Source organism: Podarcis raffonei, chromosome 3, assembly GCF_027172205.1.
Source record: "Podarcis raffonei isolate rPodRaf1 chromosome 3, rPodRaf1.pri, whole genome shotgun sequence".
NCBI lineage: Eukaryota > Metazoa > Chordata > Lepidosauria > Squamata > Lacertidae > Podarcis > Podarcis raffonei.
In genome coordinates, this window is record NC_070604.1 from 73914705 (window position 1) to 73932959 (window position 18255).

The 18255-nt window shown below is 40.9% G+C and overlaps 1 protein-coding gene across 8 annotated transcripts in view; it reads right to left on the minus strand.

Annotated features, from left to right (window-relative positions):
- PDE10A (phosphodiesterase 10A) overlaps window positions 1-18255 on the minus strand; it is a 183513-nt gene that overhangs the window by 36080 nt on the left and 129178 nt on the right. For 5 of the 8 annotated variants that reach the window (XM_053382370.1, XM_053382367.1, XM_053382368.1 and 2 more), the window contains 6 exons: window positions 16794-16922; window positions 11139-11167; window positions 6203-6323; window positions 4210-4259; window positions 943-1083; window positions 300-455 (listed from right to left, as the gene is read on the minus strand). In XM_053382370.1, coding sequence (XP_053238345.1) covers window positions 300-455; window positions 943-1083; window positions 4210-4259; window positions 6203-6323; window positions 11139-11167; window positions 16794-16922 — 626 coding nt within the window. Of the gene's footprint in view, window positions 1-299; window positions 456-942; window positions 1084-4209; window positions 4260-6202; window positions 6324-11138; window positions 11168-13340; window positions 13469-16793; window positions 16923-18255 lie in introns of those variants that run through there. The other 3 variants (XM_053382371.1, XM_053382372.1, XM_053382373.1) reach the window with 2 other exon arrangements.

Below are 18255 nucleotides of genomic sequence, written 5' to 3' on the forward strand. Positions count from 1 at the left end.
TGCCCTGTTTCTGAGTCCTCCACTGGCGACAGCTGACAGTAACATAATTGGCTGCACATTACACAGAATCGTAGAATTGTAACTTTCAACCAGCATGTGCAAGCATGCTGCTCATTCACATTCAACCGCAGTTTACTTTCAACCATAGTTTATTTTCAACTTGATGTGATACGTCAACCAGATCAATGATTTGGCCCAGTGGATATTAATAATGTAAAATCTGATCCACAGTTATGAAAGTGGCTTCATCCCTTCCCCATAGCAACATTCAAATACCCACTATCACATTTAGGCTTTACCTCCTGATGGCTGAGGAGGAAGGTGTCATTGCCCCAGTGTCGATAAAGCTCCAAGATACCAATCAAGTCACCAAGTGTAGTAACTATTGGCAAACAAAGCACAGACTTGATGCGAGTTCCTGATTCCAGTCCAGTACCTTTGGGAAACCGCTCATCCTGGGAAGGCAAGCACAGTTTTAAACTTAATGGTGTGGTTTTTTCCCTTCTCGCTAAAGTTATGTCAGTTTTGTCTATAAATCTGGGATATCTCTGTTGAAATCTTGAGGACAAACTCACAGCCTAGCCTTCAGGTGTATTACAGATACTGTTCAACATTGGCAAAGGGGTGTATAAACACACTATCAATGCTAGGCCATGTTGATTTATAACTGGATAGATTTTGTTCTTTCTGAAACAGCCTGCATTTTGGGGATTGCCTGATTCAGCTCAGGGTCTGAGGTTAGGTCCACTTCAGGAAAGAAATTGCACCACTGTTTAGGAAATACATGAAGAAGAATTACCGGGAAACTTGTTTGAAACCTCTTTTTTTCCTGATTGAACTGATGATTTAAATCAATCCACTTTGCCTGAACAGAACTCCCTCCCACATAGGTATGAAAACATTTGCAGCCTGAGATTATTTTTTAAAAAGACAGTAATTTACCCCCAAAATATCTTCTACTAATAACGTTTTTCTAGATTTGGCTACATATGCAGATACTGTGGTGCCAAGCATAATGGGTCCCACAGGAACAAGATGTGGTTGTCCATCCTTCACTCCTGGTGGCGTGAACACACAGAGGCTCTAATGGGAGGAAGTACAAAAAAAGAAAACTGCATTTTAAATGTTTGACTCTTTCCATAGTAATCACAATGTTATACGGTACTAGAACAATCCTGAAATCAGTAGTCTACATTCATTTACATTTTTTTGAAATGCTGAAATACGGCATTGTTATTTGGGGGCAGGGGAAGGTTAATTCACTATTTTGTCCTTATGAAACTTTTCCAACTCAACTGATTTTGCTAAATGATGCAACGCTCCAAATGAAAATAAGCATGGATGAAAAATTGCTATGGAGGTCATCATGTAAATGGAATTCTGCTTAAGGAATATTCTTGCCAATGGGAGCAAATTCAGAATCCCAGCCATTGCTTTTATAATAAAATCAGGTTGAGTTGTAAAGGAACTTCTCCCACGCCCCAAACAGTCTGCCAGGTAAGAGAACATGGTAGAAATGGGACTCTGCTCCGTGTTTGTTTGTTTTTGAAGAGGATTATCATCCTCTGTACTAAGATACTTAGGGGGTAAGTGCACATATGCTTCTATCCTATTCCTTTCTTACCACGAACTGCTACTTGGGCCCAGCAATTCCCTTCACCCATAAAAAGAGAGGTGGAAAGACTTTGGGGAAATGCAGGGCTGAATCTTGCATAGAAAAGCACTGTTTCACTGAGGGATGTGGGGAATGGTACTGAATAATGCTGCTTTGGATGTTGTGCTGGGAGAAACTTCAACCCCAGTGTGATGCAAGGAAGAAGGAAATGAGCTTCTTGGCTAAAGAGAATGTATATAATGTTTCTTCAAGGGGTGGGGGGGAGAGAGGATGGATTCTGGTGGACTGCAGCCATTGCCAAGAGCAGCTGAAGAGTTCTAAGGGGATTTCCCTGCCCATTTGCAAAGCCAACACATGGAGATGGGGATGACAACACAATGAGGCAATGCCAGTACTAGGATAATGCCAAGGCATACGGCATATCAAGTGGGAAGTGCAGAATAGGCAGGGAAGAGGAAAACCAACCTTTGATGTAACAAGCTAAGGGCTGTTTGTCTGTGGGTCACCTTGAGCTTTAAACATGGTTTATTAACAAAAACCATGCACAAACCATAATTTAGTATTACATATTAATGTGGCTATTGTGAGTTACTCTGAAAGCTCTGCTATAAAAGAAACCATCAGCAAGAGCTGGGCTGTCAGCAAGGAGTGCGGCTATGAGTAGGTTGGTGCACTGACAATGGCATGATCAGGAAACCACCAGCAAGTGTACTTATATGCTTCAGATTTAGATTTCAGAAGTGCAGCAATGGCCTAACTATTTTGTGCCAATTTTATGTCCAACTATAGTTTAGCCTACCCAAACTTCCAGGTAAAAATCCCATCATCCCTGATCATTGGCTGATGGAGTTTGTATCCCAAAGCAACTGAAGGACACCAGGTTGGCCTGATCCAGTAGGAATCTTCTTATGTTCTTAAACAAATAATGTTTTGCCTCATCTAATCTCTCCCTGACAAAAAATGCATGAAAAGTAAGTAACTCTGGCTTGAGTCTAAGGGTGTTTTGAATTGGCGGAAAGACACTTTCACTTGCCCGAGGCAGCCCCCCCCCCCCCAAATTCTGGTGATTTCTCCATTATATACATCCCCAATGCCTCTTCCCACACCATCCTGGAAAACCCCTCAGCCCCCAAGAGTGGCTTTGGGGAGCTGCAGAAGGTTGCAATGCAGAGGAGGTTCCAATAAAGTCCTGCTGTGTGAATAGTTCCACTTGCGGTTCTCTGAATTCAACCCATAAGAAATACAGTAATTTCCATTACTAGGTTCAGTAAGGGACAGCTGTAAGCTATTCCATGGCATAAAATGTTTAGCAGAGTCACTAGGTGGCACTGCGCATTGTGTAGAATTAAGTAAGAATTCAATGTTTTGTATTCTAGAATAAGAGCATAATAAATTCACCTTAAAGCGTAAGCATGTATTGTTTCTCTGGCTTCTTACTACCATTTTCAGAGTAAATGTATCATGTCAACACGTACGGAAAGGAGAAACCTACCCAGCAGTGGCTGACAGGGCTGTGTTGCTGATCTGGGTTCCCAATGCCACACATTGCTGCCCATCACTAGGAGGAAAAGGACCAAGGCAGTGGGGAGCTCAGCACAGTGTGAACGTAATAGTAGGAGCTTAAGATTGACTCTGCTAAACTCCACAGTGCCTGGCCCCTCCTTATCTCAATAACTGGCAGCCACATGTGGTGTTGAGAAGCCAAGTCAGCAACATAGTCATGCCTACAGCATCCCGCCAGCCACTACTGAACCCATCTCATAGCTACATTGCTATTCTCATCCATTTGTCAGGGAGGTAATACTCACAATAATTCTTAGGAAGGAAGAAGTTATCAACTTTCAAACTCCAATAGATTGGTGTCACTAGAGGACATATACCCAATAGTTCTTCAAGGACTTAAATGTGAATTCATGGGGGGAGGGGATTAAACAAAATTAAAATAAGCCTTCCTACAAGATGATGGCCTATGAAACATAATTTAATTAGAGGCAAGCACTTTTAATGGCAGAATTGTTAGATCTGTGGATAAATAGGGTATATAAAAGGAAACATGGTTTTTGCAAAAGACCATGCTACGTAGGTTATTAACATTACCTGAAAATATCAACAAGGATGTAGACAAAGTGATCCAGAGAAAACCACGTGCTTGGTCTTTCACAAAAACAATTCATAGCTTTTCTCAAAAAATACCCCTAAGGTAACTTATGAGCCCCAGGATAAGGGATGGATCATGTTAATGAAGAAAAGAAATGGAAAAATTGGCAATTTTCACAATCAAAGGAAAACAGTAGTAGTCCTAAACTCAGAGGTCTATCCCAGGGAGTTCAATGGAAGTATGTGTACTTAGGGCAGCAGCAAGAAGTCAACCCATGACCTTTTCCGGTTTAGTAATACAAATTTAAACAAAGCTATTAATTAATGGAGATTCTTTTGGTAGGTCAGCAGAGAACAATTTGTTCATCAATACAGATTGTTAGCTGCATTTACAGAACCACATCTCATAATCAATGCATAGATGGTTAACCCCTGTTAAACCTTCTACAGTACATTGCATTAAGTGGCTTGCAGATGGGAGTTCTTTACATACTTACATTATTGCATTCACCCAGGAAATACAGTGCAAATCCATCAGCATTTGTAGCTGCCAAAGAACAATTAAAACATTAAGGAAAAGACTGATATACTTGCTGAGGTTATATAGGGCATGCCCAGCTAGCTTTCTTTATTAATCTTTTATGAAGAACTATACTAAACTATACTTCACTAAAAACTAAATTTATGAATAACACAAAATTACTTTATTACATCCATAATATTACATTCATATTACATTCATCTGTGATGCTGTTTACATCAAATATGTTGTCAATGGAATCTGGCATAAAATATATGTTAAAACATTCTATTTGTAAGCTCCTAGCTATGGACACAACAAATTATACAATGATCTTGTTTTGTTCAGTGAGCGAATATCTAAGTATAAACTGAAAATACAAGACAAAACTTTGAAAGCTAGAAAGAGCTTCCAGTGCTGGGGGCCGGTCTAGGGGGGAGATTTTCAATGTCTTGTATAGTTACCATCAAAGCCATCAGTCTTGTCGTATCACTAATTATTCCACCAGCTCCTGTTAAAAACCTGCAATCTTTTTCAACCTGCCTTGATTCTCATTCTTCTTTGCATTGCCGAAAAAAAGGTAAGAGCAAGATGAAAATCTGAATCATGTGAACAAAACTGTTATGCAAAAATAATTTGCTCCACCTATTATTAATTATAATTATCGTTTACATTTGTATTCCATTTTTTTTCCTTTAAATGCAATGCAATGATCTTCAACCTCGCCCAATGAACTACTTTTCACAACTGCCCTCTAACCCAGGGGTTGCTGATCTGGTGCATGTGGATGAAGGCCTTTCTTTGGTGACCCTGGGATAAACCATAATCCCTAGATGCCAAGCTTTCTTTTATTTCCTTTATGTAAGTTTCTATTATTTTTAGAACCTGAGATAGGAGGCAAAACGCAGACACCATTCTTCACATTTTTTCCATGGGAAATCAGCCTGATCCAAGCTTTCAGTGTTTCATTTTATCCTCTGCTGAAAATACCCCTGCTCGAAAAATTCCTGTAGACACCCATGTGTGTGAGAGAGAGGGGGTGAGAAGCACCAGGGAGAGGAGGGAGAAATGCACATGTAGCCTCTGTAGACAAGAGGCTCTGTAGATATGTAGTCATCAGTTGAGAGGGAGAGGTGGGTGGATGGGGTTGTTTTGGTTTTTTGCAATTTTGAAACCATGAAGGAGTGTCTCCACCCCCATCATTCAGCCTGGACACTGAGGTCCAGTTCTGAGGGCCTTCTGGCGGTTCCCTCACTGTTAGAAGCAAAGCTACAGAGAACCAGGCAGAGGGCCTTCTTGGTAGTGGCGCCCGCCCTGTGGAACGCCCTCCCATCAGATGTCAAGGAAATAAACAACTACCTGACATTTAGAAGACATCTGAAGGCAGCCCTGTTCAGGAAAGTTTTTAATGTGTGACATTTTAATGTATTTTTAATCTTTGTTGGAAGCTGCCCAAAGTGGCTGGGGAAACCCAGCCAGATGGGTGGGGTACAAATAATAAATTATTATTATATTATATCATTATTATTATATGAGGGGGAAATAGTTTTCTTCTAGGGGTTTCAGTGGGTAAGGGACTGATTTTTTTTTTGAAAAACTGGGAAAAAATGCAATACTGTGTTTGTTTTCTTAAGTACTCTTTTTTTAATGTATTTTTATTAAATATTTTCTTGATTTACAAAAGTATGTGCAATGTCTCTCTCTCGCGCGCATTTTTTCCATGTAACATTTTTACAAATCAGTTTCATTTGTTGAGACGTTAGGAAGAAAATGGGGAATCCCAGACTGCACTCCTTGGCCAAATACTGGAAGATATTCTATACTCTGAAACATTTGAAAGTACCTTTCCAACATTAAGCCTTAAGTGCACTGCTTGTTTAGTAATTCAGTCAAATACAGAAGCATTTACTGTATATTTCTGCCTTTTAATCTTGGATCCAACATAATAAACATAATAAATGTTTTCTTACCCATTCGAATGATGCTACTCAATTCATATAAGAGCAGTTGATTGTGCCCTCCTATATCCATCCGCTGCTCTATAAATCCGTTCAGGTCATATACCACTGCTTGGATATCAGGATTCTGGTACTATTGAAAAACAAGCACATATTGAAGAACTATTAAAACTTTTATGAAAAATCAATATGATCAGACGTTATTTGATTTGGTGTTTTACAGCTCCTATTTTGGAAATAGGTTTGGTGTTCTTATTGTTTAAATTTTAATAAAAATTATTAATACAGCAGCAGCCGTAGTAGTTGGTTAATCTAAAGCAACAGAAAACCCAAAAGAGAAAGTGAAGTCAATGCTTAAGGAGAAGGAAGTCAGGGAATGGTGAAGCACAACAACCTAAAGATACTCTCCTTTTCTATTAGCACAACAGAAGTAAATAATAATAATAATTATAATAATTTAAAGAAAACAAAAAAAAGGAAGAAAGAACTCTCATAGCTCAGTGGCAGGGCCCATGCTTTGCATGCAGAATATTCCAGGATTAATCTCTGGCATCTCCAGGTAAGGCTGAAAACCCTGCAGAACTGCACTTAGCTCAGTGTAGACCACAGACTGGATCCAACCAATTATGTTTGCCTACAGTGTGTAGGCCCTACACAGGTAAACATTTTGGCAATGCTAACTGAAGAATCAATATATTGATTTCTTACATGGCAGAACTTCCATATCAGGTTTATATTGAAAACTATTAACCTATGATCCTTTAAAAGCAAGGATCACAAATTCTTTGAACTGTGCATGGTTCAACTGCAAACTAACATCTAACATGAACAAATATAGTCAAAACTAATTGTAAATTAAGTGAAAATTTCTTAAACTAATTCAGCTATCCATGTAAAAGAATAAAAGAACAGTATTCTTTCTGAGCACAAAATTTTAAACTACTTGTTCAATTTTAAACAGCCTAAATGTGTGTGTGTATTAAAACATTTATATATTTTTTAAAAAAAGCTTCCATTTTTTAGATGATTTAAACCACACTTTCAGGGTAATTTCTTTGCTGTTCATAACTACATGAAAAAGTTCCTCTTTGCATTTCTTAACAATGATAAAGGAGTGAAGGACCTGAAATATTAGATCATAAAATGAAATTAAGAGTACTTTTTACACTTGACAGCAGAACAAAGAGTATTTAAAAAGTGACATTTTTAAGTTTTAAAAAGGTGCTGTTTTCATTTAAAGGCTAATGAGAGCAAGACAGAGGGAGCATTATTACAATTCTAAATTTAGAGTTTAGGATAAATTTTCAGATAAAGCAGAAAATGGTCTTCAACTTATATATATATATATAGTACTGAGAAATAAAATACCATAATTTAAATTTCCATATTGCCAAGGCAATACATTAGTAAAGTCTAATTTCCACGTCTTTCTGTCTATGACTTGCCCATCAGCCAGCCATAGAGTCACCACTCCTTCTCCTCCCAGTTCAGTTGGTGGAGGGGGGGTCAAACACAAATCCCTGGACACTCCATTCCTCTCTGTTTTCATCCCCTTTTCTCTCTCTTCCTGCCATGTCAAGGGATGCATGAAATTAGACTGAGGCCACATGAAGCCCTAGGGCAACACACTCCTGCCTTATGCTCTCACATTTCAGCTTCAGATTAAGTGTTAGACAAATAGCCAGCTGAAAGTTATGGAAGAAAACCCCAAGTAAATGCATTATAGATAACTTACTGAGGATGATGAGCTGAATGACAAGTATAACTTAAAAGTGCACATCTTCTAATGTATAATACACAACAGCAGAAGATGCTACACCCACAGGGCACATGTAACCAAGTCTAAATATGGCTGAATGCCAAGGAAGAAATGTGAGCAAGCACATACTGCCAAATGAGCAACTTGTCTCTCTCAAAATATATGTGCATTCTCCTCCATGATATGTCTTCAATATTTTCTCACAAAGACGGCAAAACCTAAGCCTGCTTGATGGAACTATCCTATGCATAAATTTCAATGGGTGTTACTACCAGTGTATATAGGATTGCAGTCAGTTGTTGTGAATGTTTCAGCCTCACTGTTGTAATTTCCTCCAGCACAACACAGCATAGCACAACAGTAACATTTCACTTCACAGAAGTACAATTCCCAGGATCCCCTGAAGAAGCCAGAAAGTGTAAACATTTATAGTGTCCATGTGCCCTTAAAGAGATACAGCAGCAACGCATGAGAGAACTACTAGCAACAGATGGCAATGTTTTATTGAAAGCATGCCACAGCAATCAGTGAAGTACTTCAACAGTTTTCCTAGCGCTATCTTCAGTTTGGCATAGGGGGAAAGAGCTGGAACTATAGGAAATAAAATACATGCAGCATTCAATGGCTGAATTTCACACAGCTGCATCTCAAATTACCAGCATCAGGTGGGATGTGTATTTCTTAAAATGACTGCAAAAATTACAGAAAAATAACACCTCATGTTGATATTTCTCTAACTAATCCTTTGCAGTGGACTGAGATCCACCTGTAGTCTAGAAAGCTCTGTGCTAAGATGCGAGAAATAAATAAAGAGAGGGGACTATAGCATGGTAAGAAAGGAAGGGAAAATGTCTGCAATTTCCCCTCCCTGACTCATCAATCAGAAAATGCAAAAAGATTGGAAAGAGCAGAGGTGTGTTGCAAAGAAAATCTCATGAAAGTATTTTCCATTTTTGAGGGGCTGCATTTTATATCGTGATTAAGCGCATTCGTACAGTAGGACTCCTACAGCTCAGATTGACAGTGATATCATACCAGTAGAACAAAGACTGCTTGGACAAACTCACTCCAGAAATTATGGCAGGACACTCTGATTTAATAAGAACTAAGTGTCTAGTTTTTCTTTTTACTGTTAGTCAGGTTTTTATGGCACACAGGGAAATGGTTTAGCTAGAAAATTTTAAGTACATTTCCATTTTAAAACTTTTAATAATTTAAGGCATTTCCATCAATGAACTACTTTTCAAAACAGTAAGATGCTTTTTATTCAGTGATTTGCTCACAATATGCATAATTTGGGGAATGGTTTACAATGTTGCAACATTTCCAGCATACCATTTCTTCTTATCAATGTTTCAAGTTGGCATTTGAAAGGAATATGTTCTGTAAATCACAACAACCAAAAATAACTTGAGCAGGTCTCAGTTCAGAAACTAATCAGACCTTTACATGGTAAAGGATCAGCACCAATTTTACCTTCACAAGTATACATAAAATCATATATAATGTAGATACCCAATTATAAGCAATTCAGGATAGCTTAATCTCAGGGTTCCGAGTTCGAGCCCAACAATAGGCAAAGAATTCCTGCATTGCAAGAGGTTGGACTAGATGGCTCTCAAGGTCCCTTCCAATGTTACAATTTGTACAGTTCTTTGTTACAAAGTTCAGGAAGATCACTTAGGATTGGGTACCTATTTGGTGTCACTCATTCCTTAGCTAAGCCTAATAGATTCAAATGTTGCTCCATATGCAATTGCATGAGAAATCTGGAAATATTAATTCTTCTGGCTGTGATTCAGAGAGCCCTTGAATTATACACTGGGATTTCTGTATTCACAGCAGCACTCTGGAACACACAATAGCCTCATTCAAAGTTAACAAAAGCAGTGTGGATTATTTAGGGGAAAACGGCACAGTACATTGCAGCCATGTGTGACATTAACCTGACATTCCTTCTATACTGCAAAATGCTCTTGGAAGGGGGTGATTTGCTGACAAGGGATTGGGAGGAGGGAAAGGAAGTTTTTAACCAGGCATGTTACCCCTGGAACTCCCCCAGCTGCTTTTGCCCCAACCTAGTAATAATAATAATAATAATAATAATAATAATAATAATAATAATAATAATTTATTATTTGTACCCCGCCCATCTGGCTGGGTTTCCCCAGCCACTCTGAGCGGCTTCCAACAAAGATGAAAGATACACAGATCCAGAGTACAACGGTTTGAGCAGGGCAGTTTAAATAAATAATAATAAATTTTATTTATACCCCACCCTCCCCGGCCAGAGCCAGGCTCAGGGCGGCTAACACCAGTAAAATTACAGTAAAAACATAATAGGGGGGGAAACCAATTTAAAATACAGGTTAAAATGCAATTTAAAATGCAGCCTCATTCTAAAAGTAGCCCATAGATCAAAACCATAAGGGTCAGACTGAGTCCAAACCAAAGGCCAGGCGGAACAGTCTTCCAGGCCCTGCAGAAAGATGTCAAGTCCCACAGGGCCCTAGTCTCTTGTGACAGAGCGTTCCACCAAGTCAGGGCCAGTACTGAAAAGGCCCTAGAGAAATGGTGGCTGCCTAAGCCATCCCTTACCTCATGTTCCTTCTACAATGCAAATGATTTCCTCTTGAAAACACTTAGCAAGAGAGAACCAGCTGCCACAGCTAGAGCCAAAACAAGTATCTGAAAGGTGAGAGATGGAAATGCACACTCCGCACTCAAATAGACTAGGATCCAGCCTCCAAGGGGCCTTTTCTGCCCTCCACACCTGCTAGCCATTCCCCTTTCCTCAAAGGAAGGCTTTTTTGCAGGTTGGAAGGAGGGAGGAGGAAGTTTTCACAATGCAAGGCAAGAGGATGGAAAGAGTGATGAAACTTAAGTAATAGGGGATTTTTGTTTTTTCAAACTCGCTTAATTTCCAGGGCAAGCTGGGGGTGGCTCACACATCCCTAATCACAGTTTCAATGCATTTGGTTGCAATGTACCATGTCCTTATTTACTTCTTAAGGCTCTGAATGGTATTTTAATTGGTCTGAAAGTTGTTAGTGTGCTCACCAGCAATTTCTCTGGAGCTAATTCAATGAATGAAGTGCAACGCATCAGGAAATTCATTTCAAATCAACAGAAGGCTGCTTGGACAGTTTTATGTTCTGGGGAACAGAGACACACCTGTACGGTACTTACCCTGCTGATATGCTTAGGAGTCGAAACATCTGTAAGAAAAGGAAGCAAACAATTAGATGCTCCTGGAAAGTTCGGGATAATTTTAATTTTCAAAAACAATCCAACGTTAAATAATCCTACTGCTGCTTTCAGTGTCTATTACATCACAATATATTTCGAATTGTTTTATTCCACATCCTTATTTTCAGTAGAATACTTAATTTTGGCAAGTTTTAAGAATTCAAATCTATTCAACATATTAATCTATGGCTCATATTTGCAGCTTGCACTGGGGGGAAAGTCACACTTCTATGCTCCCTGAATCTACAATCCAGACCCTTGGGCACATGTCCATCTTATGGCACCTCAATGCTGCTAAAGGCACTAGTAAGATGGTATGATATCTGAATTGCAAATTTCCATGACATTCTTCCCTGGTGCACCCAGCCAAACAATGGGCAAGTGGAAGTTACCAGAGGCTGCAGCCCCACCAGCAGCAGGCGTAGGAAACCTCCCGGTATGAGGCATTTTGGGGGAAGACATGCTGCCATCATATGACAGCAGTGGGTCTGATCCAGACTTCTTTGCTGCCCCATTCTGGGAACTGGCACAGTGAAGGGGCATTTTCTTCCCTGCCCACCTTCTGCCTAGGCCACCATGAGCGCCAGGCTAGGGGTGGTCTGGCTCTTTAACCTTCTGCCTTAAACAAGACACATGAAATATATTGGTGGAATAGAGCTGAGAAGTTTTCTTGTGCTTTCTCTAGCAACACTGCACCAACTGAGTGCTGACACAGCCTGGTCCAGAGAAGGAAGACACATGTCTAATAATTAACTCTTTATTGGCAAGAGAAGCACTTACAGCAGCTTCCACAGTGCTCTTAGCCTCTAGGCAACTGTCCACAGGTCTGCCCTATGGAGCAGGTGCAGCAACAGTGGGGCCACTCCCCTCCCCTGCCTTATATACCTTCCTCTGACAGGTTGCATGCCCACAGCCTGAGACTTCTCCTGCATGGAAGTCATCGCTGCTCTTCCCTTTTCAAGCCCCTTCTGGTTCTAGGAGACAGTGGGATGGGGGAAGCTGAAGAATCTACTAATCCATTCCACACCAGATCCATCCCTTCTTCTTCTGCCACATCCTGTGCACCTTCCTCCACCTTCAAATGCCCTCAGTCTCACTTCCCTGGCTCCTGCCTTGCAGGTGGTGTGACACCCCATAAATCACTGGCCCCCCTCTCCTGGGTCACTCCCCTGGTCCTCTGTCTCTGCTGCACACTCTTTGGAGCCTGCCTGCCAGATTACTAACCCACCAATATATATGGAATTATGAATTTTAAAATTGAGGACATGCTTATGGGATGGGGCAATACCTAGGGGAGTTTCAAGTTGCTGTGAACTGGTGTTTTACAGACCAGCCAAAGTCTACAGATTTGGCTCAGTCACATAAGAACAAATTGTAACAGTCTCTGTGTTTTGTTTTCGATATACTGTACAATGTTTGGAAAGATTTCAAGCTGAATGCAAATGGTTGCTTTTCATCATTAATCAATGTGATGTTCTGACTGATGTATCTTTTTTGTCACCTGTATGCGTTGAGGTTCCTTTATACAAAAAAGCCAAAACAAAATAACCATGAAACAATAATCCTGCATGATTAAAAACGAGAGTAAATTCCTGTAACTTCTCTCCTCCTAATGTTAATCTGTCACAGAATATAAAATATATTGGCTCACTGGCTCACTTGGTTTCTGTGTTCTTGAGTACATTGAAAACAAACAGACTTTTGCTGAACTTTGCAATGCAATCCTCAACATCTGCAGAAAAGTCAAGACTGAACAGTTCCCTCTTTTCAGACCAGCTGACAAGAGAAACAAAAGGAAATACCCCTTGGGAATTGTCTGCTAACGTCAACAAGGGTAAGGGGATCATTAACAGTAGAAATGATAGGTTACCACATGGGAGAGAGCAGGAATCCAATGTAGAACAGATTTACGTCAAGGGAACTATTTCATTCTCTCCGAAGGAACCCTACTGTAACTACAACATACGTACACTTGTACTAAAGACGTATTTTATGCACTGTACTCTAGGGACTGAAAATATGACACTGAGCAAATGTTCAAATGTCCTCTGGACAAACACGAGCACTGGAAAAATGACAAGAACATACATTCCTTTATTTCTTCAGGATATTTGAACAAATCTGTTTTGAATAATACTCTACCTTTTTCCTAAGGGCTTATCCGCACTTCCTCTTGTCCTGCTGCTTTCCCCCCAGGGAAAACCACTCTTTAGCACTCATTCAGAGCAAATGGCAATTCAGGTTCTCTCCAGATTGAGATTTGCTCTCATTTAGCACTAAAGAGTGGAAAAGGAGTGGGACAAAGGGATGAATGCTGTGGAGTAAAGATTCATGGTAGAACAGAACAGAACAGAACAGAACAGAACAGAATAGAATAGAATAGAATAGAATAGAATAGAATAGAATAACTGAGTTGGAAGAGACCCTGAAGATCATCTAGTCCAACCTCCTGCAATGCAGGAATATGCAGCTGTCCCTTACGGGGATCGAATCTGTGACCTTGGCATTATTAGCACCACACTCTAACCAACTGAGCTATCAGCATAATAAAAAAACACTCAGTGGAGAAAATTAAAAAAGCATGAAAATTATATTATTTCATGTGACATGTTCATTTCATCTCTGAAATACATAGAAGAAAAAGAATGCAACTCTAAAATGTTTTTCTCTTCAAGCATTTCTCTGTAGCCTCCCTATCTTTTCTTCCAAATGAATTTATACCTGCCACAACTCCCTGAATTTAATGTTATATAGCAGCAACCTCTCCAAACAGAATTAAGAGCTTTCACTTTACTGTAACACAGAAAGGGCAAAAGCCTTTAAAATGTTTAGGAGCAAGGAGACTCTCTATATACAGGACAACCTGAACTGTTACTTTGTGCCATGCCTGCTTTGCTCCTGCAGGCTGCTCAGCTCAACATTCAGTGATGAATTCCCTCAAGGGATCTTCTGAGGCTGTTTCATCACAGTGCTTTGTTCTATGACAATAGAGGTGTGCTCACCTCTGCAGAGAGAAAGCAGCCTTGAAGAAGCGAGGCTGTTTTATGCAGGCGGATGAGTCACCTTTGAAGGTCCAAGAGGCTCCCACCGCCCCCACTTTGTAATGAAGTTCTTGTATCAAAATTTAAGAGCAAATGTCAATAAAATGAAAACAGACATCAACGGTCTTGGCAAGCAAGTACAGAGATCACATTGACTGTGGTGAATAATATATTAAATTACACATTGTTTTTATTGCATCCCAGTAAACTCTAAAGCCGGATCTGGGTGGAATACTGGTCACTGGGATATGAGGTCTGGTAGGATTGGGAGTGTCCATGCAGTGATCACTGTCAGAACTAGAAGCTCAAAGAAACAAAGACGCTGGGGCCAATGGGGGGCACCACTAGGACTAGTTGTGCCTGTTCCCATATCTTGTACAGAATTCTTGGTAGGATCTCCACCAGAGGAAAAGCATAATGGAATCCAAGAGGCCATGGTGATATCAGAATGTCCCATGCCTCTGCTCCTGGGTCCTGGAACCTCTAGTAGTAGTATGGGAGGCAAAGAGGTCTACATTGAATGGGCCCAGGGTTCACTGAAGGTGTCTGAACACCAAGTTGTGAAGCATCCATTCCCCTGGATCCAGCCTGGTGCAACTCAGACAATTGGCCTGTGTGCTGGATGCACCAGAGATGTGTTTCAGAGAGATGCTAAAGAGATGCTTCTCTGCCCAGAACAGGAACAAAGTAGTCTCTTGTTGCAGATCTGTTTTGGTCCCTCCTTCTCTGTTTATCTAGGATTGCACACTCGTGTTGTCTGTTCTAATCAAGACATGGGGCAGGCACCCACAGCAGAAGTGCTGAATGGCTAGTTGTGCTACAGAGAGTTTGAGCTACTTGACGCTGTGTTGGAACTTAGTGGCTGTCCAGTCCACTGAGATTAACTGTCCCTCGCAATGTGCTCCCCAGTCTTGTAGGCTTGGTATCTGATGTTATGGTTCTTTGGTAGCCAAACCTTTCCAAAGGTTGGTCTCCCTGGTCCACCAGTGCATGCTCTCTTGTAAATGTGGAGGGATTGGAACATAGAGATGATTGCTGTGGATAATCAACCATTGGTGTGGTAAGAGGAACCACTGAAGCGGTCTCACGTGCAATTGGGCCTGTGAAGTGAATTGTGAGGCCAACATGCATAGACCCAGGATACAGGCTAACAACATGATGTCCATCCTCTTGGACAATATCAATAGTTTGGCATCAGCTTTAATCTTGACTGGCGTAGAGAGAGGAAGATCTCTGGGCCTGTGTTGAAGTGGAGGATGGGCAGAAGGATAATCCTCAAAGCCCAGGAAGGAGAGGAATGACAAGCCTATGTCACAACCTGTGCTGAGCTAGTTTCCTCTGGGGCACTGAACTGGACATGCAGTGGCCAGGAAACAGCAGGGAGAACAAGGGTAACTGGTCTTACGTTGTCTCTAGAATGATGGGTCCACTTCTCCTGCTTTTCCCACCTAAACTGCTTCTGCACTACACTGGCAGTAGACTGTAGATGCTTCATGTTTCGCAAAGCCTTATGGGGCTGCTGGGTCTCACAATCGCCCATCAGGGCTTGCTGTGAGCCCAAAGAGGCCATCTCACCCTTTAAGGGAGGGCAGAGTCTTATGAGGGAACAGAGAGTCACCACACACAACTGCTGCAAGGAAGCAGTGGGTCCCAAAGGCCTGATTTTGCCTGCTCAGGAGCACTGGGCCCATCTGGGCCTTGTCAGGAAACCCTTCTGTCATGGATTGCAGGGGGGGTTGGGGGAATCTTGACAAACATAGTTGTGCCTGTAAGAATCCTCTGGTACCAAAGGGATGCAATCTGTAACCAAAGCTGCAAAGGGCTGCTCTGATTTTCAGGGTGGGGGCAAGCACTGCCACAGCCACTTGCAGAGCTTCCAGGAAGCTTTCTAGCATCTTAGCTGCTGCCAAGCTCAGCCCACAGCCATGATCGGTGAAATCAGATAAAAATTGTAGCCAGGAGTAAACGCCCCAGGCAAGCTGCCTGCTTCTCCCTCTTCTGAAGAGGGGAAACAAGAAAGGGGGAAGAGAGATCTAGAATTTTTCTTTTTTTAAGAAATAAGAATAAGAATAATAAGAGGGTTAAAGAGTGAAGTGAGGAAGAATAAGCTAACCCAAGATGATGAAATAAGAAGAGCCAAAGGCAATGCGACTGCTTTATCGAGGCAAGAGCAAAAAACTGAAGAGGGGACAGCCTATCTCCTTGTAATAGCTACTCCTGCCTTTGCCCACTAGAGGCACAAGGAAGCCCAACTCCGTTGATTTATGGCTGTGCTTGTAAGTCAAAATAACCTCAGAAAGGAGGAGGAGAAGACATACTTACTCTCCTTCCTTGGAGGTTTTTAAGCAGAGGTTGGAGGACCATCTGTCATGGGTGCTTTAGCTGAGTTTCCTGCATTGTAGGGGGTTGAACTAGATGACCCCTGGGGTCCCTTCCAGCTCCACGATTCTATGATTCTATTCCTACTACTGCATGTTCAAAAATGTATGGAAATACAATTCCAGAATCAGCCCAATCATCAGGAGAATGATTCCAAAAGTTACTGAGATATTACCTTCCTCTGTGTTGTGTTTCCTTCTCAGCCATTTTTCCACTGTTTCAGCACTTACACTTTCTGACACAAATTCATCCAGTACCTGGGGATGGAGAGAAAGATAGGCCTTCACTTTTTCATCTGTCAAACCTGAAAAAGAGAACATTGCTGTTTATACTATGACTATTTTAATGAGAAATGTTATGGAAATAACAAAAAAGACAATCAGGAATGAGCTCTGTTGTGCCATGTACATCAGAATCACCTGGCCTGAAAACTTTGCAATAATTCAAAAGGTGATAACAGAAAGATATAATGGAGGCCTGCAGTCTGCAAGTAACAAATTGCATGAAAGTCCACTAACTGACCACTATGAAATCAACCCATGAGCAGAAAGCTAAAGGTAGGCAAACAGTTGCTGAGCCACTGGCAAATGAAAACCAATGTGTAAATATGAAGGGCCAAGTGTCTGGAGGACCTTGAAAGAGAGCCAAGTAGACAAGTAACTAAATTGATTTTTTAAAAAAAAATAATTAAAGCAACAACTTTAATTAATGTAAACATGCATTAATTAGTGTGCGTTTTGTTAAAGTAGAAACAGACTTTTGAGGAAACATTGCACTGAGTTGACAAAGCAACACTTCAGTGATTTCAGATACATGTGTCTGAACAAGTTTCAGATGGCACATGAAAAATCGGGGGGGGGGGGCGGATCTAAAAATAAAGATTACCAGACATTTGCTATATTTCAAAAAGTGAAAATCAGGACACAAGGTGTTGAGCTTCCGATAATGGTTGCCAAATTTTCCCACACATTTAAGCAATTTCTGCCCAGACACTGTTTCCAACTGCTGTGTTCCAGTTATGTCCAAGAAATTCTGGACGTATGGCAGCCCTATTCCCACCCCACCTCACCTGTGTGTGTGCTATCCATTGATATAGATCTAAGAAGCAATAGTGGATGCACATGGGTTGAAGGCAATACACAAGTCTCTACTGCTAAGTGGGGGGCGGGGGGAGCGAAGAGTGAAGAAATTGCCATTGCCAGATAGCACTGTGTGATAGCAACTGAATGATGGCGTGTACTAGGACTCCTCTCAGCAGCACAGTGCAAGGTCATGACCTGGAGAGTACCCTATTCATCTCATAAAACAAAACAAAATAGGAGCTATTTCCAAATATATTTCTTCTTCCAAAGAAAAGCATACGCATACAAATAGAGACAAGCACACACACACACACACACACACGCAGAGTAGTTAAGATTTGGATATAACCACAGACCTCAAGTTATTGCACTGAAAGGAAAGAGAAAGTGGAAACTTATAAAGGAGGTATTGTGATGATTTTTTTCAAAGGAAATGAATTGTACTTAATGAAAATATACCATGTCCCATTGCAATGTCACCAGATTCACTCCATGGAATTACAATTGGCAAAAACATATAAAGCCTGCAGACGGTACACATGTAGTTGGCTACTT